Consider the following 23,446-nt stretch of genomic DNA (forward strand, 5'->3'; position numbering starts at 1 on the left):
ATGCTAATATTTAATATCGTTACCTCAAGCAGGGTCAGCCTTTTCTAAGACTTGCTGCTAAATCTGGAGTTCAGCAGAAATTAGTGTTGATCATTTTAGAATACTTGGTTTGCACATTGTATGTGACACCTCTAGATGGTGGTATGCTTGTGGAATTAGCATATGGAATAGCAAGATTTTTCCTAGATGCATTTCTTGACCACTCTACTGCTAAAACAAGGACAGTTAAAAGCAAAGGAAAGTCTGCTCCTGCGTTCTTTTAACCAGTTCAGACCCAGTGTGAATAGTGCTTCATAGCCAAGAGATACTCAGAGGAGACTGGGAAGTGATGTCTGGCTGCCACACTGCTTACGTCATCGCAGAAGTAGGTTTTTGAAAACAGCTTAAGATTTATTAAGGAAATGGCAAGCCATGGGAATGCAGAGCAAATATTTCTTATACATCATGCTGAATCAAATACCCATATTATATGGCATTAGCATAAATCTGACCGGGCCCTTTTCACAGTATGCTATGCTGAAACAATTTACCATGCCTTTGGAATGTCATGGGCAGCAGCGCCGGTGCAGGCTTTTCCCAGTTAGGTAGCTGCCACCTTATCACTAAAACATGTTTCTCTTCTGTGGTCATTTCCATTTCCTGCACTGTATAACTGGCCCTCCTGGGTTATTGAACCAGTATCTCTGGGAGTCCAGAAAGTTCGAGCGGAAAGAACATCCAGTTCACCCTTAGCATTTTAAATATGGGAAGCCTCTGCTAAGACAAGGTGAAGACAGGCGAAGTGACTTACTCCAGCTCCTACTTCTGTTGGTGATTTTGGCAGAACCAGGACTAGAACCGGTCTCCGGACTCAGACTCCTGGCAGCCTGTCTGGTGTTCTCTGTACTAGTTTGGCCATTACAATAAAAATAACCTCCCAATGAAACCATTTCCTTTATTTGGTCTTTTCGCCAGAGTTATAAACAACAGCATTTATTGAATTGAATTTAGTTAGTTGATTATGGATCTCTGCTGGTGATTCAAGTCCTTTATCTTTCCCTTCCAAGCAATAAATCGCCTACAGGTAGGCAGCAGTGTTTTCCAATACCCACTCTGCATAATCAGCCATTAAGTAATGAGGAGATGGTGTCATGACTGTTTTGTTTTGTTTACTTTATGGCATTTTTGAAATCCATCTGTCCAGTTTTTGAGTTGAAGGGGAAAACACGACTATGGAAGATGTGGTTACCTTGTGTTTGTTTCATCTCTCCTGAGCCTACTTATGCTCTATTTCCAGTTCGTAAATTTTGGGTAAGAGAACGGGGAACGTAGTGTTTTGATGTTTAGGGGAGGTTACTTTGGAAGATTAAAAGATGACTCTTAAGAGAGTGTATTTTGATCAGTAGACTGGAATGTGGACAGGGTGGTGGAAAGATCGGAGTTTGGTCCCATAGACTCTCAGCTTCCAATTCAAGTCCCTAGTGGTGGTTTCAGGACCAAAAGAGAGCATCTTTAACCCCATGTGATCCTAGGGTCAGTATTTTTCTTGCTTGAAATTGGCCTTGAGTTGAGGGATGCTTTTTCCTGGAGGACCACTCTGCTTCGGGAACAGGATCTGAAGTTAGGTGCACGCACGCACAGTCATGACCCCCAGCTTAGCTACCTCCTGACTCCCCCACTTCTCTGGCTTTATCTTCACTGTGGTGGTCACGTAACAGAGGAGGAGTCTTCCAGGTCTATAGTCAGAATCACCTCAACCCAGGGATGAATTATACCAATGATCAGAAATAACAAACATCTGGAAACATTGGATTTCGGCGGGGGGGGAAGTTTCAGGAATCTTCATCTTGAGCTGAAACTGTTTTAGGATTCTATAAAGAACCCTGAAAATGTGAGTCTATAATTTCCTATAACTTTCTCACTTTCTAAGAAGAAGTAACCTAATTTATCTACAAAGCATGTCAGTCTCTCTTAGCATAAATATATAAGGCACACGCGCGTTTGTGTGTGTCTGTGTGTGTGTGTGTTAAAGTTTTTTTGAGGCTCACATTCTTCAAGATATAACAAGTTTGTCAATTTCTGTGAATACTTCTACATTTTAACTTTCTGAAGAGATGGTTTTTCTTTGGGCACACATAGTGGTGAAATTTAGTTACCGCACTAGCATTATCTTGCAAGTATTTTGAATATAACCGCCTGATACTTGGAATCTGGACAATGCATTTTTTTTTTCAAATTTCCCCCATGTACTTAAAAAAATTAGCTTTTAGGAGCTTAATTCAATATGATAGAGGTTTAATATTTCATGCTTAAAAAATTGAGCTAGGAGCCACTGATACGACTCCATCATGCTTTATAAAGTGAACCAGTATAATTTTTAAGTCAATATATATTCATGTAATTTATTTGTATTGATTTTCAAAATGCATACATCTTACCTTTTAAATATTTTATTATGGAAGAATTTTAAGCATACACAAAAGTTAACAGAATAATAGTGAAATCTCATGTACCTTCCATGTGCGATCCTAATCTTGTTTCATCTGTAGACCTTACTTCTTCCCCCTAAAACATGGATTGTTATAAAGCAAATTTTAAACACTGTACTGTTTCATTCATAAATAATTTAAAATCTCACTCTAAGAGTAGGGTTTTTTAAAAAATAACTATATCATTAGTACACCTAAAAAATAGCATTTACAGTATCATCTATTTTCCAGTCAATGTTCAGATTCTCCGATTGTCTCATAAAATTTTTTAAATAATTGGACTGTTCAAAACAAGATCCAAAGAAGGCCAATGCATTATGTTTAATCGGTATGTCTCCCAAGTCTCTTTTAATCCAAAACAGCTCCCTCTCTTTCTTGTTCTTTTTTTTTTTTGTTTTCCTTGCCATATGCTGGTTGAAGATACTGTTGGGTTTTTTTGTTTGTTTTTTGGTTTTTTTGGGTTTTTTTGGTAGCCCTTCCTATATTCTAGATTTAAGTGATAGCATCTCTGTGGTGTTTATTATATTCCCTCGGTCTCATATTTTCTATAATCAGAGACAGCATGTTTTTAATTTGAGACCTTTCCTACCATGTCACTGGGTTGAACTTAATTTATAATATATGTATGTAAGTGCTTATTGGATTAATATTGTCTCTTTTTTAAAATATTGCTAAAGCTACTTTAATAATGGCATAAACACCAATGTGAGTCTAATTGACAAAAGTCACATCTCGAGGATTTAGGTATGAGTCAGGAATTTTGTTGGTGGGAAGGGAATTTGAATAGCCCTTATGTGTTTTGAGGTTGTTTCTGCTTTGTGGCCTCCCTCCAGCCTACCTTCCTCACTGGCTGGAGAGAGCTATCACAGGAAACATGCCGCCAAATTCCTTGGAGAGTCTAAAGAATATTTCAAAGTTCATACAAACAAGTCTTATTCAAGGGACTAGCACAAATTTTTTTTAAATCCCTGTACTTGAGGTTTTACCCTCTTCGTTGAAGTCCTCTAAGATTTTTATTCCTATATAACACTCTAGACTTATTTAAAAGTAGCCTGTGATACAGGAGGTAAAGACCCTCATTTGAAGTACGGCTATTGCTGTTGGTTGTGATTACTTTTAGGAACCTTTGAATACCACGTGGAGTTACCTTTTGGACAGAGCTTAGACTTCGGTACAGAGAGAGATGACAGAGGGGATCGATAATGTGGGGTCTGACTCCTTTATTGTGATAGGAGGGAGCTGGAACTCTGTAACTTTTTGCCTCACTTCTTCCATCTGCGTTAAATGTCCTCCTTATCCCCCGTCGCTCACCACTCCCATCTGTGCTCTGTTTCTGATGCTTCTGTTCTTTCTTTAATGGTTTCCCTGACCTCGTCACTTAGGTGACTCCAGAATACAATGTAGCAAAACCAAAGCAAACCAAGAGAGACACTGTGTGGTCAGTGTCCTGAGAAGTCACGTCAGCCATTGGTCCTCACCTCTCTCCCCAGCCCGGCCGTGGGTCACCCCGACAGCCGGCCAGTTGCAAGGATGCCTTGAGTTGCCTGGGTTCTGGAGAGCCTCCTCTGGCAGTCATGGAAAGCCTTCGTGCATTTCAGACGGCCGTGGGCATGTGGGCAGCATGCGTCTGTCTGTGAGAATGTGTGTGCGTGCTTGCCCACAGTAAGATTTACAGCCACCTGTGAATAGGTTCCATCTGCAAGGACAAAACAGCCTCCTTACTCTGCCTTTCAGATGCATTTATTCCTGTGCAATTGCTTTTTTTGGGACCTTATGGAGAGATGAAAATATCCTCCTTGGAGATTATCAACCTATGTACATGCGTCTAATGGATACTAATGATTTTGTTCAAATAGGCAGATCTTTTTTTTTTTTTAAGATTTTATCTATTTATCTGAGAGAGAGAGCACAAGAGCGGGATAAGGGGCAGAGGGAGAAGCAGACTCCCCACCTAGCAGAGAGCCCAACACGGGTCTCCATCCCAAATGACCCGAGCCGAAGGCCGACGCTTAACCAACTAAGCCACCCAGGCTCCCCGAAATAGGCAGATCTTTAAATGACAAAGAGCATGGCGCAAGGGAAGAGGAGTGGGAATGCATTGGCTGCTCTGTTTGTTTGCAAAAAGAACAAGAACAGTACAGGTCTGCCAACAGAAGTGGTTTTTTTCTCTGCACGGGGATATAAAATCTCGAGTGAGGAGCAAGAGTTTAAAGGAACAGAGTTTAGGAAGTGGGATGAGTGAGTGGGAGACGAGGAGAGGAGTGTTGAGGCGATGATTTAGGGATGCTTGCAGAAACTGCGTGTGGGAGGTGATCTGTGGAGGAGACAGGATCTGGGAATAGTTGCCGGGAGGAGGTGTTTGCCAGTGGGTATAGGGCTGAGTGGAGAGGTGAGGCTTGTTTGCAGAGATGGAGGAGGCTGAAGAGGATTTAGTGATGAAAGGAAATATTTGTGCAAAAGGAGGGGATGTTTGTGAAAGGGAGAGCTGAGAGGACTGAAGGTTTCAATGAGGATGAGGTTTGGATAACAGACGATGGGGGAAACGGCTGCTTTTGGAGTCCTGAAATGAGAATATGGCTAGAGAAGGAAGTGGTTATTCCCGAAGCTTCTCGTTAGCCCTCCCCCCTGCCCCCCTCGTCATGTTTTCTTGTTGGGATTAGTATTGTATTGTACAATGGAATTGTATCCATTGTTCTCCATTCTTAAGCTTGGGGTTTGAGGCTGAAATAGATTTCCCGGTTTTCCCTTTTCGTCCTCTAAAAGCTCCCCCTCAGTCCCCATCTGCTGCCACAGGAATACACCTCCTCCCCAGAATTCCTGTAAAGAATGGCACTGCTTTTGAGGGACTGCTCTAAGCTGGTGTCTGAATTCAATTACATGTCATCAGTGCGTGCTTTATTTATAACCGCGCCATATTGTAGACATCAGCGCTGAAAGAGACCAGCCCCTGGACCACCAGTGTTCTGGGAGAGCTCTGAACACCAGCGTCAGCCACCGTCTGCGACAGCAAAAGCACCCAGAGCCGGCCCCTCAGCTCCAAGAGCCCCTGTAGGGCACAGTGGAGACTCAAACTTTTTTATGAAGTGGAAATTTTAACTGATACCCTCCTGATCTTGGAGGGTATTATTTTTTTCTGAGTTGGCTTCTGTACTCTACATCCTCATCTCTTCCCAGCTGTATGAAACAGTCTCCCCTCTCCCATCACCTGCTCTGCTGTGCCAGTCCTCCTCTGATTAATCCCCACTGTTCTGGGTGACCCTAAGAAGTGTCGGCGCATGGCAAGGTCAAATGACAAGTAATGCATCATATAGTTTAGGACTCCTCCAAACTTTTTTGGGGTTTCTGGATAACTGCATTTATATGGGCCAGACTGTAAGTCCTTCTCCCTTAACACAATGCAATGCAATGCAGCACAGTGCAACACAACATAACGCACACTTTGTGTTAATTTGTTTCTTAAAAGTTTCCCCTCCGGGTGTGTTTTCAGCATCTTGAAACCAAGATCCCTACAGCTCAGGCCATTGCAGTGCCGTAAATTCCCTGTTGGTGACACAGTTTGAATGGGATCAGCTTTGTTGTGCTGTTACTGAGTGTACAGGGTGCTGGAGAACTCTGTTTTAAAACAGATGCCAGAACTGTGGGTCAAAGAGGAAAGGAGCTACCAAGAAACTCATCAACATGATCCTCGAGATTACTTTCTCGAGTAATTTTCTTCTCTAGGGAAAAAGCGCTGTGAGTTTCTGTGCAATCTTCCAGAGATCTCTTCATGATTTCTGGCGTTTTCTAATTGACAGTGAGCTGATGTACATTTCAGGTGATAAAATAACAAGAGCTCTGGGGGGATTAAATTTATGGATTGGAAAGTAAGCCCAAACGTTTCAGCACACATTAACTTCTTTCCTGTTTAGACTTCCCGGTGTTGTCTTTTCTCTCAGATGGGCACCAGATGACTTCTCCCCTTCTCTACGCCCATTCTGTGGATACGCGTGTAATATAACGGAGTTGCTCAAGCCCTTGGGACACTTTTGCTTCCATGATAACAATGCAGTCATTTTATAATTTCCCTGAGACTTATTTTTGTTTACATAAGATGTGTAGGAAACCCAAAATAAACACAGCAGTGTAGACCCAGAAGCCAGGCTGGAAACGGAGTCTTCCTTGCCTGCCTCCCCTCTTACACAAGTTAACGCAGATCTCTCCCCACTACTGCCCTCCCTCTCCTTTGCCACTTTGGCAATACCTTCCTTTTACCTGCACCATCCTAGCTCTTCCTCATCTCAAATTCAGCTGCAGTCTCTGATGCATTCTATCTGCAGTGTTCCCATCCCAACACTCCTTCCCTCATTTCCTCATTAAACCCAAACTCTTCCAACTGTGTTTTCCACCCTTCCCCCTCCTTGCTCACCCTTTCATCCTCCTTCAAAGTACATACTGGTTACCATTCTCCGTTCTCTTGTGCTTTCCCCATTTCTAAGCCTCCACTTGTGTCATCCCACCTGCAATGAAAAGAATACTCTGGAAGTAGGGAAGGAGAAAGGCATCATGCCATGATTGTCACTCCCGGGGTCAGCAAGGGCACCAGCTGATTCTTCACGTTTTGAGTTGAATTGGTTGGTGGGATTAAGAGATATCAAGTTGAGACAGGTATACGGATGCACTCAGCTAGTGCGGGTGAACTAAGCTTCAGGAAAATGAGTCAGTTCCATATTTGTATTTGATGATAAATTTTTGCATGTACAGCCTTTTACATATCTTTAAGAGACCCAGTGAGTTTGAACTGAAAAACTGGAGTATCAAACATGAATATTCCTTCAAATATTCTCTGGAATGTCCTTATGTCCAAATCATGCTTAACTTTCTTTCCCCTACAAGTATGTGTGTATGGGGGGAGTAATGTTACATGTTTCTCAGATGTGGCTTCTTTGCAAATGTCCTGCTTGTCTCTTCCCTGTAGTCTGTAAAGCTGATCTTTCAGCAACTACTACGTTGCAATATTTTGGTATTGCATTTTGTTTGGCCAACCAGACTGCTTCAGTAATAATACTTTCTGATTTTTAGAAAAGCATGTGTGAGGGTATTAAGTGTTACCACCCTATAAGGTGGTAAGAAACCTGTAGTAGTTTGATACTCTCTCATTTTATTTGCCCAAATGAAGAGGGAAAAGAATTTGTTAGTATTTTATTTGGGTGATTAAGTAACATTTGCAACTGCAAACAAGTTCAAATATAGTAATATATTTCATCATCTAAAATGACATCATTATCTTATATGGCTGAGTCAAAAATTAAACTTTTTTTCACACCAAAATAGAATTTATTTGCGTTATACATAGTGACCTGACCAATTTTATTAGGAGAAAACAGAAAAACTGTACTCTTTAAGAAAATTAAACTTTTAAATATCCGTTTTTTGACATGAGGTGTTAAACCCTTCAACTCTGTGCTGTTAACAGAGTAAATATTTAAAATGCAGTGTTTGGGCTCACTGTTTAATTTTTGACTTCTACTTAATCACATGTGCTCTGGCTTGCTTTCTGGATTGCTGTCTCTGCACGTTGTGGGAATTCTTCTTCTAACTTAGCTCTGTTTCCCATTTTGTATACATTATCTTAAAACCAAAGTCTCCTCACGAACTGACTTTAATTCTCTTCTTGTCTATTCTAATATCTCACAGATTTCCTCTTGTAGCCTTGTCTAAGATATCCTAAATGGTTGGAAGATTGCTTTCCAATTCAAACCACTCTTAGGGTAGGCAAATGGCTGGGACCCTTGAGGGCATATCTTACATGGTGGTAGAGATGGGAAAGGATTTCAATCACTATGAGAGAGAAATGCATGATTGTTAAATACAGTTCATCCCAGCAGATTTACATGGTAGACTTTTTTCAAAAAGGACCATAATAAAGAAAATAACCGTTTCTTTTTCCTTACACAATTTTTGTTGTTAACTCTGTCAGAGACAGGATATTTGCTGCATGTGCCAGTAGTCTAATGGGCTTGGGGTTTTTTTTATACCCTTAAAATCACAAAATTTTAGGTGTAGAAGTGGCCTTATGCCACCATTAGATAGTACTCATCAGATTCCCTTTCCTTCAATGGGACTTAACTTTATTGTCATTTCTTTCCACCATGATTTCCACAGACCCCCACTCTCTCGCTGGGTTAGTCCCCTCCATGCCCCTTGACCTGTGTGTCAGTCAGTTCTCTATTAAGGCACGTGTCACACTGTATGGCAATCATTTGTTCATATGAATGTCTTTCCCTTTGGACTGTAAGCTGTGTAAAGGCAGGAAGTGGAATATGACCACATACTTCCCAGTGCCCAGCTGAAAGCCTAGTTTATGGTAAGAACTTAAGGAGGATTAACACCTCCATAGTAGCAAACAACTCCCAAATCTCAGTGGCTTAAGACAATCTTGGGTTGGCAAGGGTCCTGTTTCACGGTGTCCTCACTGAGGGGTATAGGCTAAGAAAGTCTGCATAAACTTGGATGCATGCTAGTCATCTTGGCAGGGGGCTGGAAGGAGTGAATCAGACCCCAGTTCTTCATGTTTCAGCTTGGAACTGACTTGTCACTTTCTCTCATTGTTCCTTGATCAAAGCAAGAGATGTAGCCATACCCAATGGCATAGGGGTGTACAAGAGCAACACCTCTTTGTTTCTGAGAGGGGGACGACAGGAATGTCAGCGAGCCCCACTGATACCTAAATCAATATCTGATACACGGTGGGTACCTATGAACCATTCAATGAATATAGTACCTAGAACTTTCTGTTGGGATTTTAAACTTTTCTGTACAATAATTAGAACCACTTCAAGTATGTATCCTGTTAACTACATTTTTTAGAAGATGAGGCTGCTAATATTATTGTACAGGCTGTGTTCAGCAGACTTCTGGGAATTTTTTTGTATCCACTCTGTTCATTTTACTCGTATTAGGGGAGGCGTTGTATTTGATTTTGTAGTTTTTCAGATGATTAGAGTACGGAATGCGTATATTTGCACAATTAACATTTTGCCTGAGTCATTAAGAAGAGTTGGGAAAAATGTTGAAGTCATCAAAGACTTACATATTAAGTTAGTCTGACCAAGAACCTTTTTTAGAAGAGTTATTACCTGGCTCAACAGTTGGACAAAAGCTTAGGAAAAATGAGAACGTAATCGACTTAAACATGAAGTATTTCTGAGAACACTTAAGTTCTACTTTCTTAGCAAATTTCAATTATATAATAGTATTTTCAACTACAGTGTAGTCACCGTGTTTTATATTAGATCCTCAGACATCCATCTTGTAGCTGAAAGTCTGTACCCTTTTACCAACTCATTTACAACTTGAATGTTCTCTTTTCTCTCTCTTTCTTTCTTTCACACACACACACGTGTTTGAGGTGATGGATGTGTTAACTAACCAGATGGTGAGAATCCGTTCACAACATGTATGTACATCAAATCACCACAATGTCCATTTTAAATATCTTACAATCTTATCTGTCAATCATACCTCAATAAAGCTGAAATAAAATAGATGCAAATTTTTATTTTTACTTTTATTTTTATTTAAAGATTTTATTTATTTATTCATGAGAGACAGAGAGAGAGAGAGAGGCGGAGGGAGAAGCAGGCTCCCAAGGAGCAGGGAGCCTGATGCGGGACTCGATTCCAGAACCCTGGGACCATGACCCAAGCCGAAGGCAGACGCCCAACCATATGAGCCACCCAGGTGCACAACAAATGCAACTTTTTAAAAAGAGAAGTATTGCCACAGATTATACTCTAGTATTTTGCATTGTTTTCCCCCCCTTAACTGTCAAAGCAACTCAGATAGAGTGCATAAAATGTGGAAAGTACAAACTAGTATGAGAGGTGAATTAAAAATCACTGGTAATACCTCCACCCAGATAAAACCACTACTGACTTTTTGGCATGATTTCTTCCATTCCATTGTTCTTGTTCTTGGTGTAGAATAGGCATATAGACAAAGCAAGAGAAGATATTGGTTCATAATAGGGGGGTAGCAGTGGAAATGGCAAGAAATGATCAGATTGAGACTATGTTTTAGGGACAATGTTGATAAGATTTATTGACGGATAAAATGAGGAAGGAGGTGATAGATGAGGGATAAGATTGAGAGAAGAGACATTGATTGGGGATATCAATGATGACTCCCAGGATTTTGGCCTGAGTGTCTGTGTGTAATCCGTGTGTTTGGGTGGGTGTACATATAAGAAAACTGTACTCATTTATATATGACTTTTAAAATTTACTGAACATTATATGAATGCACTTTTTAGGCTAGAAATTATACTTCAAAATAGTTATTCTAAATGAGTGTGTAATATTCACCCATATGAAGTATGGTGAATATTACTTAAATATTCATTAAATAAGTACCTTATTTAAATTTCTCCCTATTGTTAGGCGTTTAGGGTATTTGCCCCCCATAATAAATAGCAATCTAATGTCCTCGGGGCCCACTTATTTCCTTGTTTCTTCAATTTGAAAATATTTAACTTGAGGGAATTGGCCAAGGTTTGCTGGAATTTGAGCATGGCAGACCAAGCAGAGTTGAAGTTAGTTGAGAACAGAGGGGATCATGACTGGAGGTCATCTTGGTTTCAGTCCTCCAAGGGGGCAGAGGGAGCTATGTCTCAAACCAGGCTCGCGTTGCCTTCAAGATCGTAGCTGGTGCTCATAAACAGTTGCTGAAAGGGACATTTGGCTTGGGGGCAGAGATGGCATGGTCCCTGAAGAATGAAAGACCTGATAAAAGCCAGATTGCAGGACCAGATTCCAGCAGGGAGGCAGTTCTAAAGGAGAATCTCTTTTTTTTTTTTTCTTGAGGTCTACTCCAAAAGATAATCATGCTTTTAATCCACCAGGGCAGGGATTGGGGTTGGAGGATAGGGAACCCAAAGCAGAGCTTACTGAGGGAAGCTGAACTTTACAAGATGATGGGTACTTAGCCCATCACTAGGATTTAAGCACCCAGGCCGTTTCTTGGCCCCAGCCTGGATAGGAAGCAGTTCCCTACTCTACTGTCTGAATCTGCCCAGGAAATCTGCAAAGCTGAGCATGCAAGGCGAAGTCCCCGATCTCTGGCTAGGACACAGTGGAGGAAGGCTGTGACAGAAATTGAAAACTAGTGTTCATTGTGTGTCTCACCAGTGGGTCCGTGGGAGTGAGAAGAGGCTGGAGATGAGATGAAATACTACATCTACACCTCTTCCTTGAACTTGTGGCCTAGTTATGGAAGCAAGCCTGTCATAAAATTGGTTACTCACCATGAATGACTCTGTTGATATAGAGACCAGGGATGTAATACCTAGTGTCTGAGGAGCCTGAGGTGTTGGACCATCTCAGCAGTGCATGAGTTCAATGTGAATGTTTAAACTGTGTCTTTGCTTTGATGATCATCTGCAAAATACGTATTTTTATCAGTTACAAATACAAGCCTTCTCATTTTTTGCAGCGATATTTTGTATTTAAAGTACGTTTTTATAACCTAGAACTTATTTTCTTAAGTTAATGGAATTCAAATGAGAGTGTGAGATCAAGGATGAGCATGATTCATTTAGGGTGCCTGGAACTTGAAGGATACTCCAGTTTCAGGTTTTAAATACTGCCTCCTGACCCTGAGATGGCAGTAGTTTTGGGAACCCTCTTTTCTCTGTTTCCTCGATTACCTGCCTTTTTCTGATGGGTGCATGAGCTTTATGAAATCTTTCTTGAGAAGGTAACTCTCATAGCCCCCTTTAAAGAGTCATCTTCTGACCCTCATGTTACTGATCAGTGTCTAATGTGAAACTTTCTTTGTGTGCCACAATGCGAATTTTATCTCCGCAGGCCTTGACTTCTGAGCAGTTAATGATTCTAGCAGAGACATCCAAAGGGGGGTGCATTGCATCACCACATTGGGTGTTTGCCTGGGTGTACTCAGGAAGCAGGTGGTCCACTAAGGACTGGAACACTAACGGGAAATTGTCTCTTTTATGGACAAACCTCACCTGTACTTTGTTAGGGATTTGTTCTTCTCAAATATCATCCATGGCCTCTTGAGTTATTTTTCTTTTGTATGAAAAGCATCCCAGATCAGTGTTCTTTTTTTTTTTTTAAGCTTTTATTTATTTATTTGAGAGAGAGAGAGAAAGCACAAGCAGGGGGAGCAGCAAAGGGAGAGAGTGAAGCAGGCTCCTCGCTGAGCAGGGAGCCTGACGCCGGGCTCGATCCCAGGACCCTGGAATCATGACCTGAGCCAAAGGCAGACGCTTAACCGACTGAGCCACCCAGGTGCCCCCTGATCAGTGTTCTATATAGTTCTTCATTTTGCAGTAGTTTTACCAGATTTATTACTAAAACAGAGTTTGTGTTTGTTAATTACATCAGGTCGGACTGCAAGGCTATTTGTTCAGATGCAGGCTGACAAGTCCTTGCTCTTTTTCAATCTTCTTTGCTAAGTAAGACTTTCTCTTTTTCCTTTACAGACTCCAACAAGATCATGGCAGAGCATTGCCACACGCAGAAGCAGCTTGATTTACAAAATGGTAGCTTAGAGGCAGGCTTGGTGGCAAATTCCCTCGAGGACGATTCCCCAAACATGATGGAGAGCCTGAGCCCGAAGAAATATTCTTCCAGCCTGAGATTTAAAGCCAATGGAGACTATTCTGGCTCTTATTTAACCCTCTCACAACCTGTGGCTACTAAGAGAAGCCCTTCCCCTCTGGGAACCAGTGTCAGGAGCAGCCCCTCCCTGGCCAAAATCCAGGGAAGCAAGCAGTTCTCATGTGATGGGACTGACAAAAATATTTCCATGAAACCACCCACCCCTCTACTCGGCACTTCCCCCTCCCTCAGTGGGTACCCACTTGGGAGAGGGGACTTTGATCATTATACTGGCCGGGACAGTGAAAGGTCCTTGAGGCTTGCAGAGAAGCCTCCCTACTCCAAATATAGCTCGAGGAATAAATCCCACGACAATGTCTACTTTCTCGGGGGGTTGGAAGGCCGGAAAGTGTCTGGCTCGCTCCTGGCCATGTGGAACGGAAGTACCCTGAGTGACACGGGCCCCTCTCCCATCAGCAGATCGGGGGCAGCAAGCATGCCTTCAAGCCCAAAGCAAGCCAGGAAAATGAGCATCCCGGACAACCTGACCCTTCAGCCTAAGTTGAGCCGACACAAGGAGCCGGCATCTGAAAACATGGGTTTAAGAACTAGGAAGTATTCGGGCAGCAGCCTGAGTCACATGGGCGCCTACAGCCGCTCTCTCCCCAGGTTGCACAGGGCCACCGACAGCCAGCTGACACCCCTCAGTTTGCCTCCCAGAAACTCTCTGGGCAGTTCCAAACGAACGAAACTGGGGGAAAAGGATCTACCTCATAGCATCATAGACAATGACAATTACCTGAATTTTTCTTCTTTGAGCTCAGGGGCTTTACCCTATAAACCCTTGGCGTCTGAGGGCCATCCTTACGTCAGTTCCACCCTCAGTGTCCCTGCCAGTCCGCGAGTGGCTCGCAAGATGCTTCTGGCCTCCACCTCCTCCTGTACCTCCGATGACCTTGACAGGGCTCCCTACTCCGGGCCTGGCCCAGGTCACTCGTTTCCTCCTGGGGAGCCGGACAGAGTGTTTGCCGCCAGGAGGAACTTCTCTTGTGGATCTGTCGAGTTTGATGATGCAGATTTGGACAGCCTCAGACAGGCCTCAGGAACTCCCCAGCCCATCCTTCGGGAGAGGAAAAGCAGCATCAGCTCCATTTCAGGCCGCGATGACCTGATGGATTATCACCGGCGGCAGAGGGAGGAGAGACTCAGGGAGCAGGAGATGGAGCGACTGGTAATCTTCTTCATCTGACTTGACCTCACTCTTCCCTTGAGCAGCTTCTTGGAGATGCACTCCAAGGATACGTGTGGGCCTGTAGGATGTCCAAGGGCACCAGCCACTGCTGTGCCTTTCTAGAATTCTGCTGTCCTTCCCTTTCTCGGTCCCTATTATTGGTCACGTGTGGGTACTTGAAGGCCTACCTGTAGCTAGTGTTATGTTAAGTTGCTCTGCAGAGTCTTCTTGATAAACCTAACCAAGTAGTTGTGAATTTTACTGAATTTCTTATAAGTCTTACAAACTTTTCTTTAAGACTGTGAGTAAACACTGATTTATATTACCGATGCCATCGGATTAGCATGTGCGTGGTCTGATAGGAATAATTGGTGAAATCATGACTCATTGGGAATTAGGCAGTAAACTTTTTGGTAGAACAAGTGGTCTGGAAAGTTGAAAGCTCGGCTAAATGTTGCTCAACCTTTTTCCTGCACAGTACACATACACCACCCCCATATGTCTTTCAGTGATGTCTCCTAGTACATAGTGACACCCAACTACACATTTAGAAAAGTTTTTTGAGTTGTCTTTTTCTATTAAAAATGGATTTATGCTTATTGTTGGAAATACTGAAAATAGTAAGAAAGGAGGAAACATCCCTTGAGAGTCTCATTACGGAATGAGGACAAACTACTGCATTCTTATTCTATTTTTCTTTTAAGCATAGACTTTTGTCCATGTGTTTTTTAGGAAGAACAGGGTCAGAGATTATTTTAATTCATTAATGGTGAGTTGTTCCTTGATGAGGGATGCAGCAAGATGATAAAGCTGATCTACAAAAGTATAAGAGTATCAAAAGTATTTTCATTGCTAAAAGAAAGTATACGGGAATAAGATTTCTAAATCACATACCAAGCTGAGTAATGCCCCACAGGATAATAAAATTATGACCTTTGGATTCAAATGGACAGAAACTGTTTGCATCTATCCAGGACAAAATTTTATTGGAATTTTAGAAAAAGCATCATTTGTATCACTAGTAGTTTTTGATAAGTAAGTATCTATCCTTACAGATATCCTAATCAGCAATAGTGAATGAAAATGCATGTGCATACCCTTAGAGAACTCTATATTCCTTGGGTGGGTCTGTTAGATGGTGCTCCAGTATGACAATTTCCTTTGTTATCATAAATAATCTCCAGAGATTTTTCATGGTCACAAAAAGGTATTGTATTTGGGCTTGATTCATTGACATAAGTTCAGGAGAAGTTTTAATTAGCATATGTAAAAGCTTTCTTGTATGTGGGATAGCAAATCTGGCTCTATTAGTGTGCTGAACAACTCTTACTTTTTATTCCTGTAGCATAATTGACACACAGTGTTACATGGGGTTACGTTAGTTTCAGGCATACAACATTGTGATTCTGCAGATCTATACATTAGGCTATGCTCATTGGGAGTGGGGCTCCCATCTGTCACCTTACAACTATTGATATATCCCCTATGCTGTACCTTTCATCCTGGAGCAACTATTATTAGCGAAGCCAGAAAGTTAACCTCTATTGGATACTTTATTAAGGAATCTGGGAGAGCATTTCAAAGGCTTCCTTCACTCCAGCGATCTTCTGAGATGCTTTTATTTCCCCTTCTGTTCCAAGGGCAGGAAACCAACCTCGAAAATCACCTCCAGTTTCATCTTTAGCACTTTTAAGTGTGGAGAATTTCTCATTCATCCAGTTTCGCCAAATCTGCTAAAGTTCCTGACAATCCAGGAAGTGACTTTCCTTACTGCCTGTAAAGTCAGTGCCTTGTAAGTCACAAACAGGTCTTGGTTCAACTTCTTGGGAGAACTTTGTGGGTATTGGCTCCAAATACGAAGTTAGAACCCTTTTTTCTTCATGATGGGCTTTATGATATTTGCTGAAATGAGGCTTATTTTTAAATATGACGCTCTGGGTTTGGCCTCTGTTGCTTAGTCTATTTGCCTAGTGACCTCCCAGTAAAAGGGAAGAGAGATTCTTACTGAGCCTATGCAAGTAATGTTATTTCTTTTAAAAAATACAGTGACTTAGAAAAGATATTTCTTCCTGAATTCTGAGGGACCAAGGAGAAGAAGCTACCCTTGAAAGAATGTTTCATTTAGTTTGCAAAATCAGAGTCAGCTAAATTGAGGGTTAGAGATAGATGGAGATGAATGCTAAAGGTGTTCCCCATTTAGACAGTAGAACATTACACATAATGCCAATGATTTTCCACAATACATACAGAAATTAGATTTCCAGGATCAGTCCGATGAGTTCCGTATAATTCTTAGTCCTTTGCGTCTTGGGTCTATAACTTACAGCAGAGTATCTAGTCAAACTTGAGAGGAAAGCAGAGACCACTTGGTGAGGATAAGAGTAAGTGGCTGTGATTCATCTGTGGTTAAGTTCATGAACAATAATCAGCAAGAAGGAGAATTAAAATCCTCTGTCAGGGCGTAGGACATTGGTCTTATTTAATCAGTGTTTCCCGGGAGGGTAAGAACGTATCACAGAGAGTGAGGACATTTCACGTACACCGAGGACCTTTCTATAAAGTACACCATCTCGGGACTTTATTTATATTATAATATCTTACCCATACAAAATTAGCCTAGGGAAGGCTGAGCTTCTCATTTGATTTGATAAATCTTCCTGTGCAATTTTTGATGGTGTTGAGCTATTCATAAATAAGGGCATAGCAAACCTAATTATTTCTGACATTCTTCTTTTTGTAAAGGTAAGGAACAAATCTTGTGCTTGCCCAGGTGTCAAATGGGAAAACTTAAGGATAGTTCAGGTATAAAAGATATCTTGGAAAACTTTTTTTTTTCTGAATTTAGGGTCCGATTTTGGGAAGGCAAAGTCAAATATTAATTAGAGAAGATTTCATTACGTGACTAATATAGGACTGTGGATGGATGAGAACAATGAATATTTGCAGTTTGCCTACTGAATAAAAACAATAGGTTATTTTATAATCTACAAGATACCTTTTTTTTAAGATTTTATTTATTTATTCATGAGAGACAGAGAGAGAGAGAAGCAGAGGGAGAAGCAGGCGCCCAAGGAGCAGGGAGCCTGATGTGGGACTCGATCCCAGGACCCTGGGATCGTGACCTGAGCTGAAGGCAGACGCTTAACCATCTGAGCCACCCAGGCGCCCTATAATCTACAAGATATCTTAAATCATTAGGAAATGAAGAACTTTTTTGTCATTTTAAATATTCAGGTAGGGGCACCTGGGTGGCTCAGTCATTAGGCATCTGCCTTCGGCTCAGGTCATGATCCCCGGGTCCTGGGATCGAGCCCCACATCGGGCTCCCTACTCCACAAGGGGTCTGCTTCTCCCTCTCCCACTCCCCCGGCTTGTGTTCCCTCTCTTGCTGTGTCTCTCTCTGTCAAATAAATAAATAAAATCTTTAAAAATAAATAAATAAATAAATATTCAAGGATATATTCCGGTTAGCACAAAGCACAAAAAAAGTTACTCTTGTGAGATACCGAATCTCTCTGCTCTCTGGGCAGATTATGTAGAAAAATAACCTTTATTAGTTTTTATAAGCATAGGCTGATTTCTCCAAGATCAATCTGTCTTGGTATAGGTATATAGGTAACTGCATTTTAGTTTTATGTTAATAGGGTATTTGTCATGCATTACATTTTTTAAAATTACTTTATGAATAAAACCATCAAAGTTGTGCAAACTTTGCCATAATTTTAACATTTTGTTACATTTTTATAGACTTGCTATTGCAAGTATTATAAACCAAGTCAAATAAAGCTCCCTTTGTGCAAACCTACAATTTTTTAATTTTCACCAACTTTTGTTCTTCGTGGTCTTCTGTCAATTCTGGAATGACCGGATACTTTAAGGCAAAAAGTATGTAACTTAAAGATATTGGAAATTATGCTTAAACTGACACATCACAGAACGTAATTACTATTGATATAAAAAGGTGTGTCACAGTTATAATTCAGTTTTGTTTTGAGCACAACTTTTATATTTTTCTTAACCTTAAACGTTACATGGAAGTAATCTTAGCTTATCTTTCAGTAAACTAATATTATAAGACATTTTAAAAATTCAGATAAACTAATTCCTATGTGATAAAATAAATCCAAACTTACTTAAGTATGAAATTACAGGAACATCTGGGTGGCTCAGTTGGTTGAGCATGTGACTCTTGGTTTCAGCTCAGTCATGATCTCAGTCCTGGGATCGAGCCATGCACTGGGCTCTGCGTTCAGCATGGAGTCTGCTTGGGATTATCTCCCTCTTCCTCTGTCCCTCCCCCACTCATGCTCTTTTTCTCTTTCTCTTAAATGAATAACTCTCTCAAAAAAAGTAGGAAATTACACATGTATTATACTGTACACAAATAAAACAAGGAAAAAACATATAGCTGATTTTTAAACCAGGTTGTCAAATCAGTCTGACTTGTACAAAAGATGGCTTTGATCACGTAAACTTGTTTTCTTTTCTAAGAAAAAAAAATGCTTCTGAAATCAGCATTTTTTAATGAGAAGGTTCTTTTTCCTAAAATGTGAATATATTTTAATTATTAGACTTTCATTTTATTTTCTTAGAATTTTGGAAATGTTAGATTTAGCTAAATGCTTATTAGTCTCTAAAACACTTTATTATTATCCTCAGGAAGTAGGAAAATACTTCACACATACACAGTGATTTTTTGCCCCCCTCAGGTACAGAGACTCAGATAAAGAACTTAAAGCTTGGTTCTATAGCTTTTGCTAGAGGTCAGAAGTAAACACTGGAACATAAAATTTCCCTGTTCCATATCCTCAAGAGACTGCTCACTTTTCCACTGGGCACAAAATACTGTCCTGAGTTGAACTCACAGATAGCAAAATAACCAACAAATTAAAACAACAGCAAACACAAATGTTCAGTCATCACTCACCTGAGCAAGGTTAAATTTCAGTTCTACCTGCAGATCACAAGTAGCCAGACCATAAAACCAGATCCCACTCATTGCTGCCACCAGTGGAGATAACTATTGGTTTCTGTGCAAACCAAAACCCTGGTCAAACTTGGCCAAGAATCAGAAACAAAAACAAAGCATAGCCAGGAAAACAGAAACTGCAGAAAAGAGCAAGTCAGTGAAGGTAAAGTTCTCTTGCTATTTGGAATTTACTCCAGGAGCCAAGAGAAGCTGCCCCCCGGGTTTCCAGCCTATGAGATCTGTTTTGTGAAAAATGCAATTTAATTGACTCCCCAAGACGAGTGTACTTGGACATTTCACAGGCACCTCCAAAATGTCAAAGCATAATTTTCGAAAAAGAAACAGAACTCTTACACAAACATAAAATGAATAGATGCCAAAGATTTATTTAACTCATTATTGAGGAAACCAAGCAGCGTAAGCCTGGTTCACTAAGCATAATTTCTGTAGTACGTTTTAGCTAAACTGCGATTATACCAGGATTTCATCTGGATTTTTTTTTTTACTTGTTCAATTTTTATTTGAAAACTCAAGGTAATTATATTGAGTAATTAAGGTAATTAAGATTGAGCCCTAATTATGAACCTCCAAGGACCTGTTTATGAGGTATAACAATCCACTTTGAGTCTACATTAAATGGCCGCCAACTGCTGTGCTATTTGAAATGTTTGGTTTTTTTATAATTTTTATTCCTTCTTTCTTGCTCTCTGCTGCCAATTCCTGCCTTTGTCATCATGCTAGCCTTTTCTTTCACTTTTACAATTTTAGAAACCAGATATCAAGCCTTGTTTAAAAATATTCCAAACTAAGAGTTACTAGGTCCAAGTGAGGTCTTGAGAGGGCTCTGTGTGCCTGAAATGTGTGTACTTCACTCCGTAGACCTCGTGACCTCCTTCTGAGCTGGTCTGTGGTTGTTTAAACTCTTCACTTCTGAGCTGTTTTCCAAGTAGAAGACATGAATGGATAAGATATCTCTAAGATGCTGATTCTTTGACAAACTAGGTTTTTTGGAGGCTAGAGAAATAATTGTACAGTAGACAGGATATTCTGTTATTCCTCTCATTTGCCTCCCTCCCAGTAATATAGAGGTAGGGATGGCATCTAGTGCATCTTAAGGTCCAGGGAAGAGACATTTTAAAAAGACAGGGGGAAAATTAAAATACTCTGTAGCAAACCCGACTGCTGTTAAGAGTATTCATTTGGTTACAATGCCAAAAGCATCTGTGTGCTATTGTGGAGAGCCAGTGGATCCCCACAAATTGCACTGTAGCAATCCAATATTTTCTTTCTGGCTGAAGGCAGTCTTCTGCGGTGCCTTGATAAACAGCATTGTCGCCATATAGAAAGAACTGTGTAGGGCCACACTTGGAACTCATTTCTCAAACGTGTTGTCACGTGATGCCAGTCTCACGAAGCACCACAGAATAAGGTTTCTAACTTGTTACATGCTCTACCATCCTGAAGATAAGGTTGGCTTTCTTTCAAGGAAGATGTTAGTATTCCCATGGTATTATTATTGGAATAGATGAAATGTCTGGGTCAGCAATTCTGTACTGTTCGGAAGACATTTGTTCCAGTAGCTTCTCTGAAAGCTCTTTACAGCTGAAGAATTTTAGATCGCACGAGGCTGGGACCACGTCAATCTTGTTCACCGCTGCATATCCACCTCCTAGCCAATGATGAGAGTATGGGAAGCGCTGTACACCTGTTTTTGAAAAGAGTAAATGAATGTTTTTGATACCCATTCATGATATTCATTCTGGCTTTCCTTAGTCTATGGCCAAAGGTTCTGCCTCTCATTTTCAGACATCCCAAACTTAAGTTAATGCACTTGGTTCCAGGTAACCATGAAGCTCTATGAAAAAGAATGCAAATATCTCAGCATAAATGCATCTTTTTGCTTCCAGCAATGGAGCAATTCCCTTCCAATATGCAGTTAAAAATGAAAAGATGAAAATTAGGTGCTTTCCTTTATTTTGAAAATTTCATAGCATTCTCTCTAAGAACTGGTGCTCTCCAGGGTCATATGGGAGCCAAGGCTGCAGGACCCAGAGTTTTGCTTGTGCACTCTTGAGCAGCCCAGAGACATATATTTCTAAAAGTATACATCAGCATAATGGAGCATATTTAAGGAATTATAACATTTTATAAAATAAATGTATATGTTCACTAATCTTAAGATGGTAAGGTACAGATACCATTTTAGAAACGAGAGAGTAGACAGGTAGGTGCTATTCAATTTTGCAATTAGGAAAAACCATTTGGGAACCTAAGAAGTGTGAGCCTTGTCAGGTGACGGTCACTCTAACCACAGGTGTGCATTGCTTTCTCTCCCTGATTCTTGCTGCCTGCACTTCCTTGTGATTCCTGATCCCAAAGACAATTTGGGCATTCAGACTTTTTTTTTGCATTGTGAATTTGACAGCATTTCTTGGTTGGAGGCAAAATGGACAACGTTAAGAGAATACCTAATGCAACCTAGCCATAGTATTAATCTTTTTTTTTTTTTCCCTAAGAAGAATGTGTTTGAAATGTGAAGGCAAGCTTAAATGTTGAAAACTATTTTGTTCTCCAGACTCACGGACTTGGAAGGCATCTCTTCCTGGTGTGGCCCTTCCTCCTGCTACATCCTGGCTAGAGTTTTAATTTTTTAAAAATGGTTGCACTAGTGGGAAGTGAGCCAGTTAAACTGCAAACGCGGGGCGCCTGGGTGGCTCAGTCGTTAAGCGTCTGCTTTCGGCTCAGGTCATGATCCCAGGGTCCTGGGATCAAGCCCTGCATTAGGCTCCCTGCTCCGCGGGAAGCCTGCTTCTCCCTCTCCCACTCCCCCTGCTTGTGTTCCCTCTCTCGCTGTGTCTCTGTCGAATAAATAAATAAAAACCTTTAAAAAAGATAAAATAAACTGCAAATGGGTGAGAGGTTGGTTTAGTGACCAAATTAACTTGGTGGCTCAGACTTTTTAAAGGGATATTTAGAAATTATGACTCACTTTCTATATTCTGACTCAGAATGTCTATAATTACATTAATTTATTTAATCTAAAGAGTTAGCATAAGTCTTAAACTGACTCATTTTTGTGAAGCCTTGCTTTTCGTAGCTCTAATGCTTCCAACAGTCTGTCAGTTCTCTGCCATTCTGTACCTTCTTTCACTTTGATGCCTTTACCTGCATGGTCAATGGGGTCTAGCTCAGAAATGGGAGCCGTAAATGGGAGCCATATATGCTATTTTAAATTTTCTTATGTTCAGAAAACTTTCTGAGGGGCGCCTGGGTGGTTCGGTCAGTTAAGCTTCTGCCTTTGGCTCAGGTCGTGATCCCGGGGTCCTGGGATCGAGCCCCACATCGGGGAGCCTGCTTCTCCCTCTGCCCCTCCCTGCACTCATGCACGTGCTCTCTCTTGCTCTCCTAGTCTCAAATAAATAAAATCTTTTTTAAAAAAAGAAAACGTTTTGAAATGGTGAAATTAATTATGCTATATTAGAAAGCACAAGCTTAGAATGGTGCTGCTATCTACTGCCTAAATAAACTGTCCATTCTGTATGCAGACTTCTTTCATTTCTAATAAAATAAGAGGAAATCTGTAAGTAGTGAGTAATAGGAAGAAGACTACTGTCTATGGTTAGATCACTGTGGGTCATCAGAAAATAAACTACAGACATTCTCTCTGTGTATTTTAAGCAGTGAATTATTGACATGTATGCAGTTGTCCAGTAAATATTGAAGGAATTAATCATTAGCAAATTAAGAGTGCCAACTGTCCTCAGTTTACTGAGACTAAAAACAGTTATCTCATCTTTTTCTTCTCCTTCAGTTGGATCACTAGGTGCCGAGAAGAGTCATGGGAAGGTAAAAAATAGCATTTAGCAATAATCTAGTGACTCCACATTGGAGAAACACAGAGCCAAAGCCTCGGTATAATTCTTTGTTCCAATAGTCTGTGACTGTTGCTATTAAAAGCAGGTTTCTCTACACTTGAAAGCCAACCCTAGGCTCTTGTTACAGTGGCATTACAAGCTCTTGCCTCTTGATGGTGCCACACAGTTAAAGATTTATGCTCCGAATTGAGGGATGTGTGCTGTGGGTCTTCACACAGTTTAGCGTTCTGGGCTAAATGCAAAAATACAGAAAGCACCTTGGACTAAGAGGTGGCTGCCAGCTCAGCTATGAAGTGAGTCTCATT

The 23,446-nt window shown here is 40.9% G+C and overlaps 1 protein-coding gene across 5 annotated transcripts in view; it reads left to right on the forward strand.

Moving 5' to 3' along the window:
• The window catches only part of PHLDB2 (pleckstrin homology like domain family B member 2), a 114,129-nt gene that overhangs the window by 16,398 nt on the left and 74,285 nt on the right, over positions 1–23,446 (forward strand). For 2 of the 5 annotated variants that reach the window (XM_028110648.2, XM_028110649.2), the window contains exon 1: positions 12,954–14,297. In XM_028110648.2, coding sequence (XP_027966449.1) covers positions 12,963–14,297 — 1,335 coding nt within the window. In that variant the 5' untranslated portion in view covers positions 12,954–12,962. Of the gene's footprint in view, positions 1–12,922; positions 14,298–23,446 lie in introns of those variants that run through there. The other 3 variants (XM_088026875.1, XM_088026864.1, XM_088026885.1) reach the window with 3 other exon arrangements.

The sequence above is a fragment of the Eumetopias jubatus genome, unplaced genomic scaffold (genome assembly GCF_037043125.1).
Source record: "Eumetopias jubatus isolate StellerSeaLion01/CBP00866 unplaced genomic scaffold, mEumJub1_p1.0 scaffold_1, whole genome shotgun sequence".
In the NCBI taxonomy this organism is placed as follows: Eukaryota; Metazoa; Chordata; class Mammalia; order Carnivora; family Otariidae; genus Eumetopias; species Eumetopias jubatus.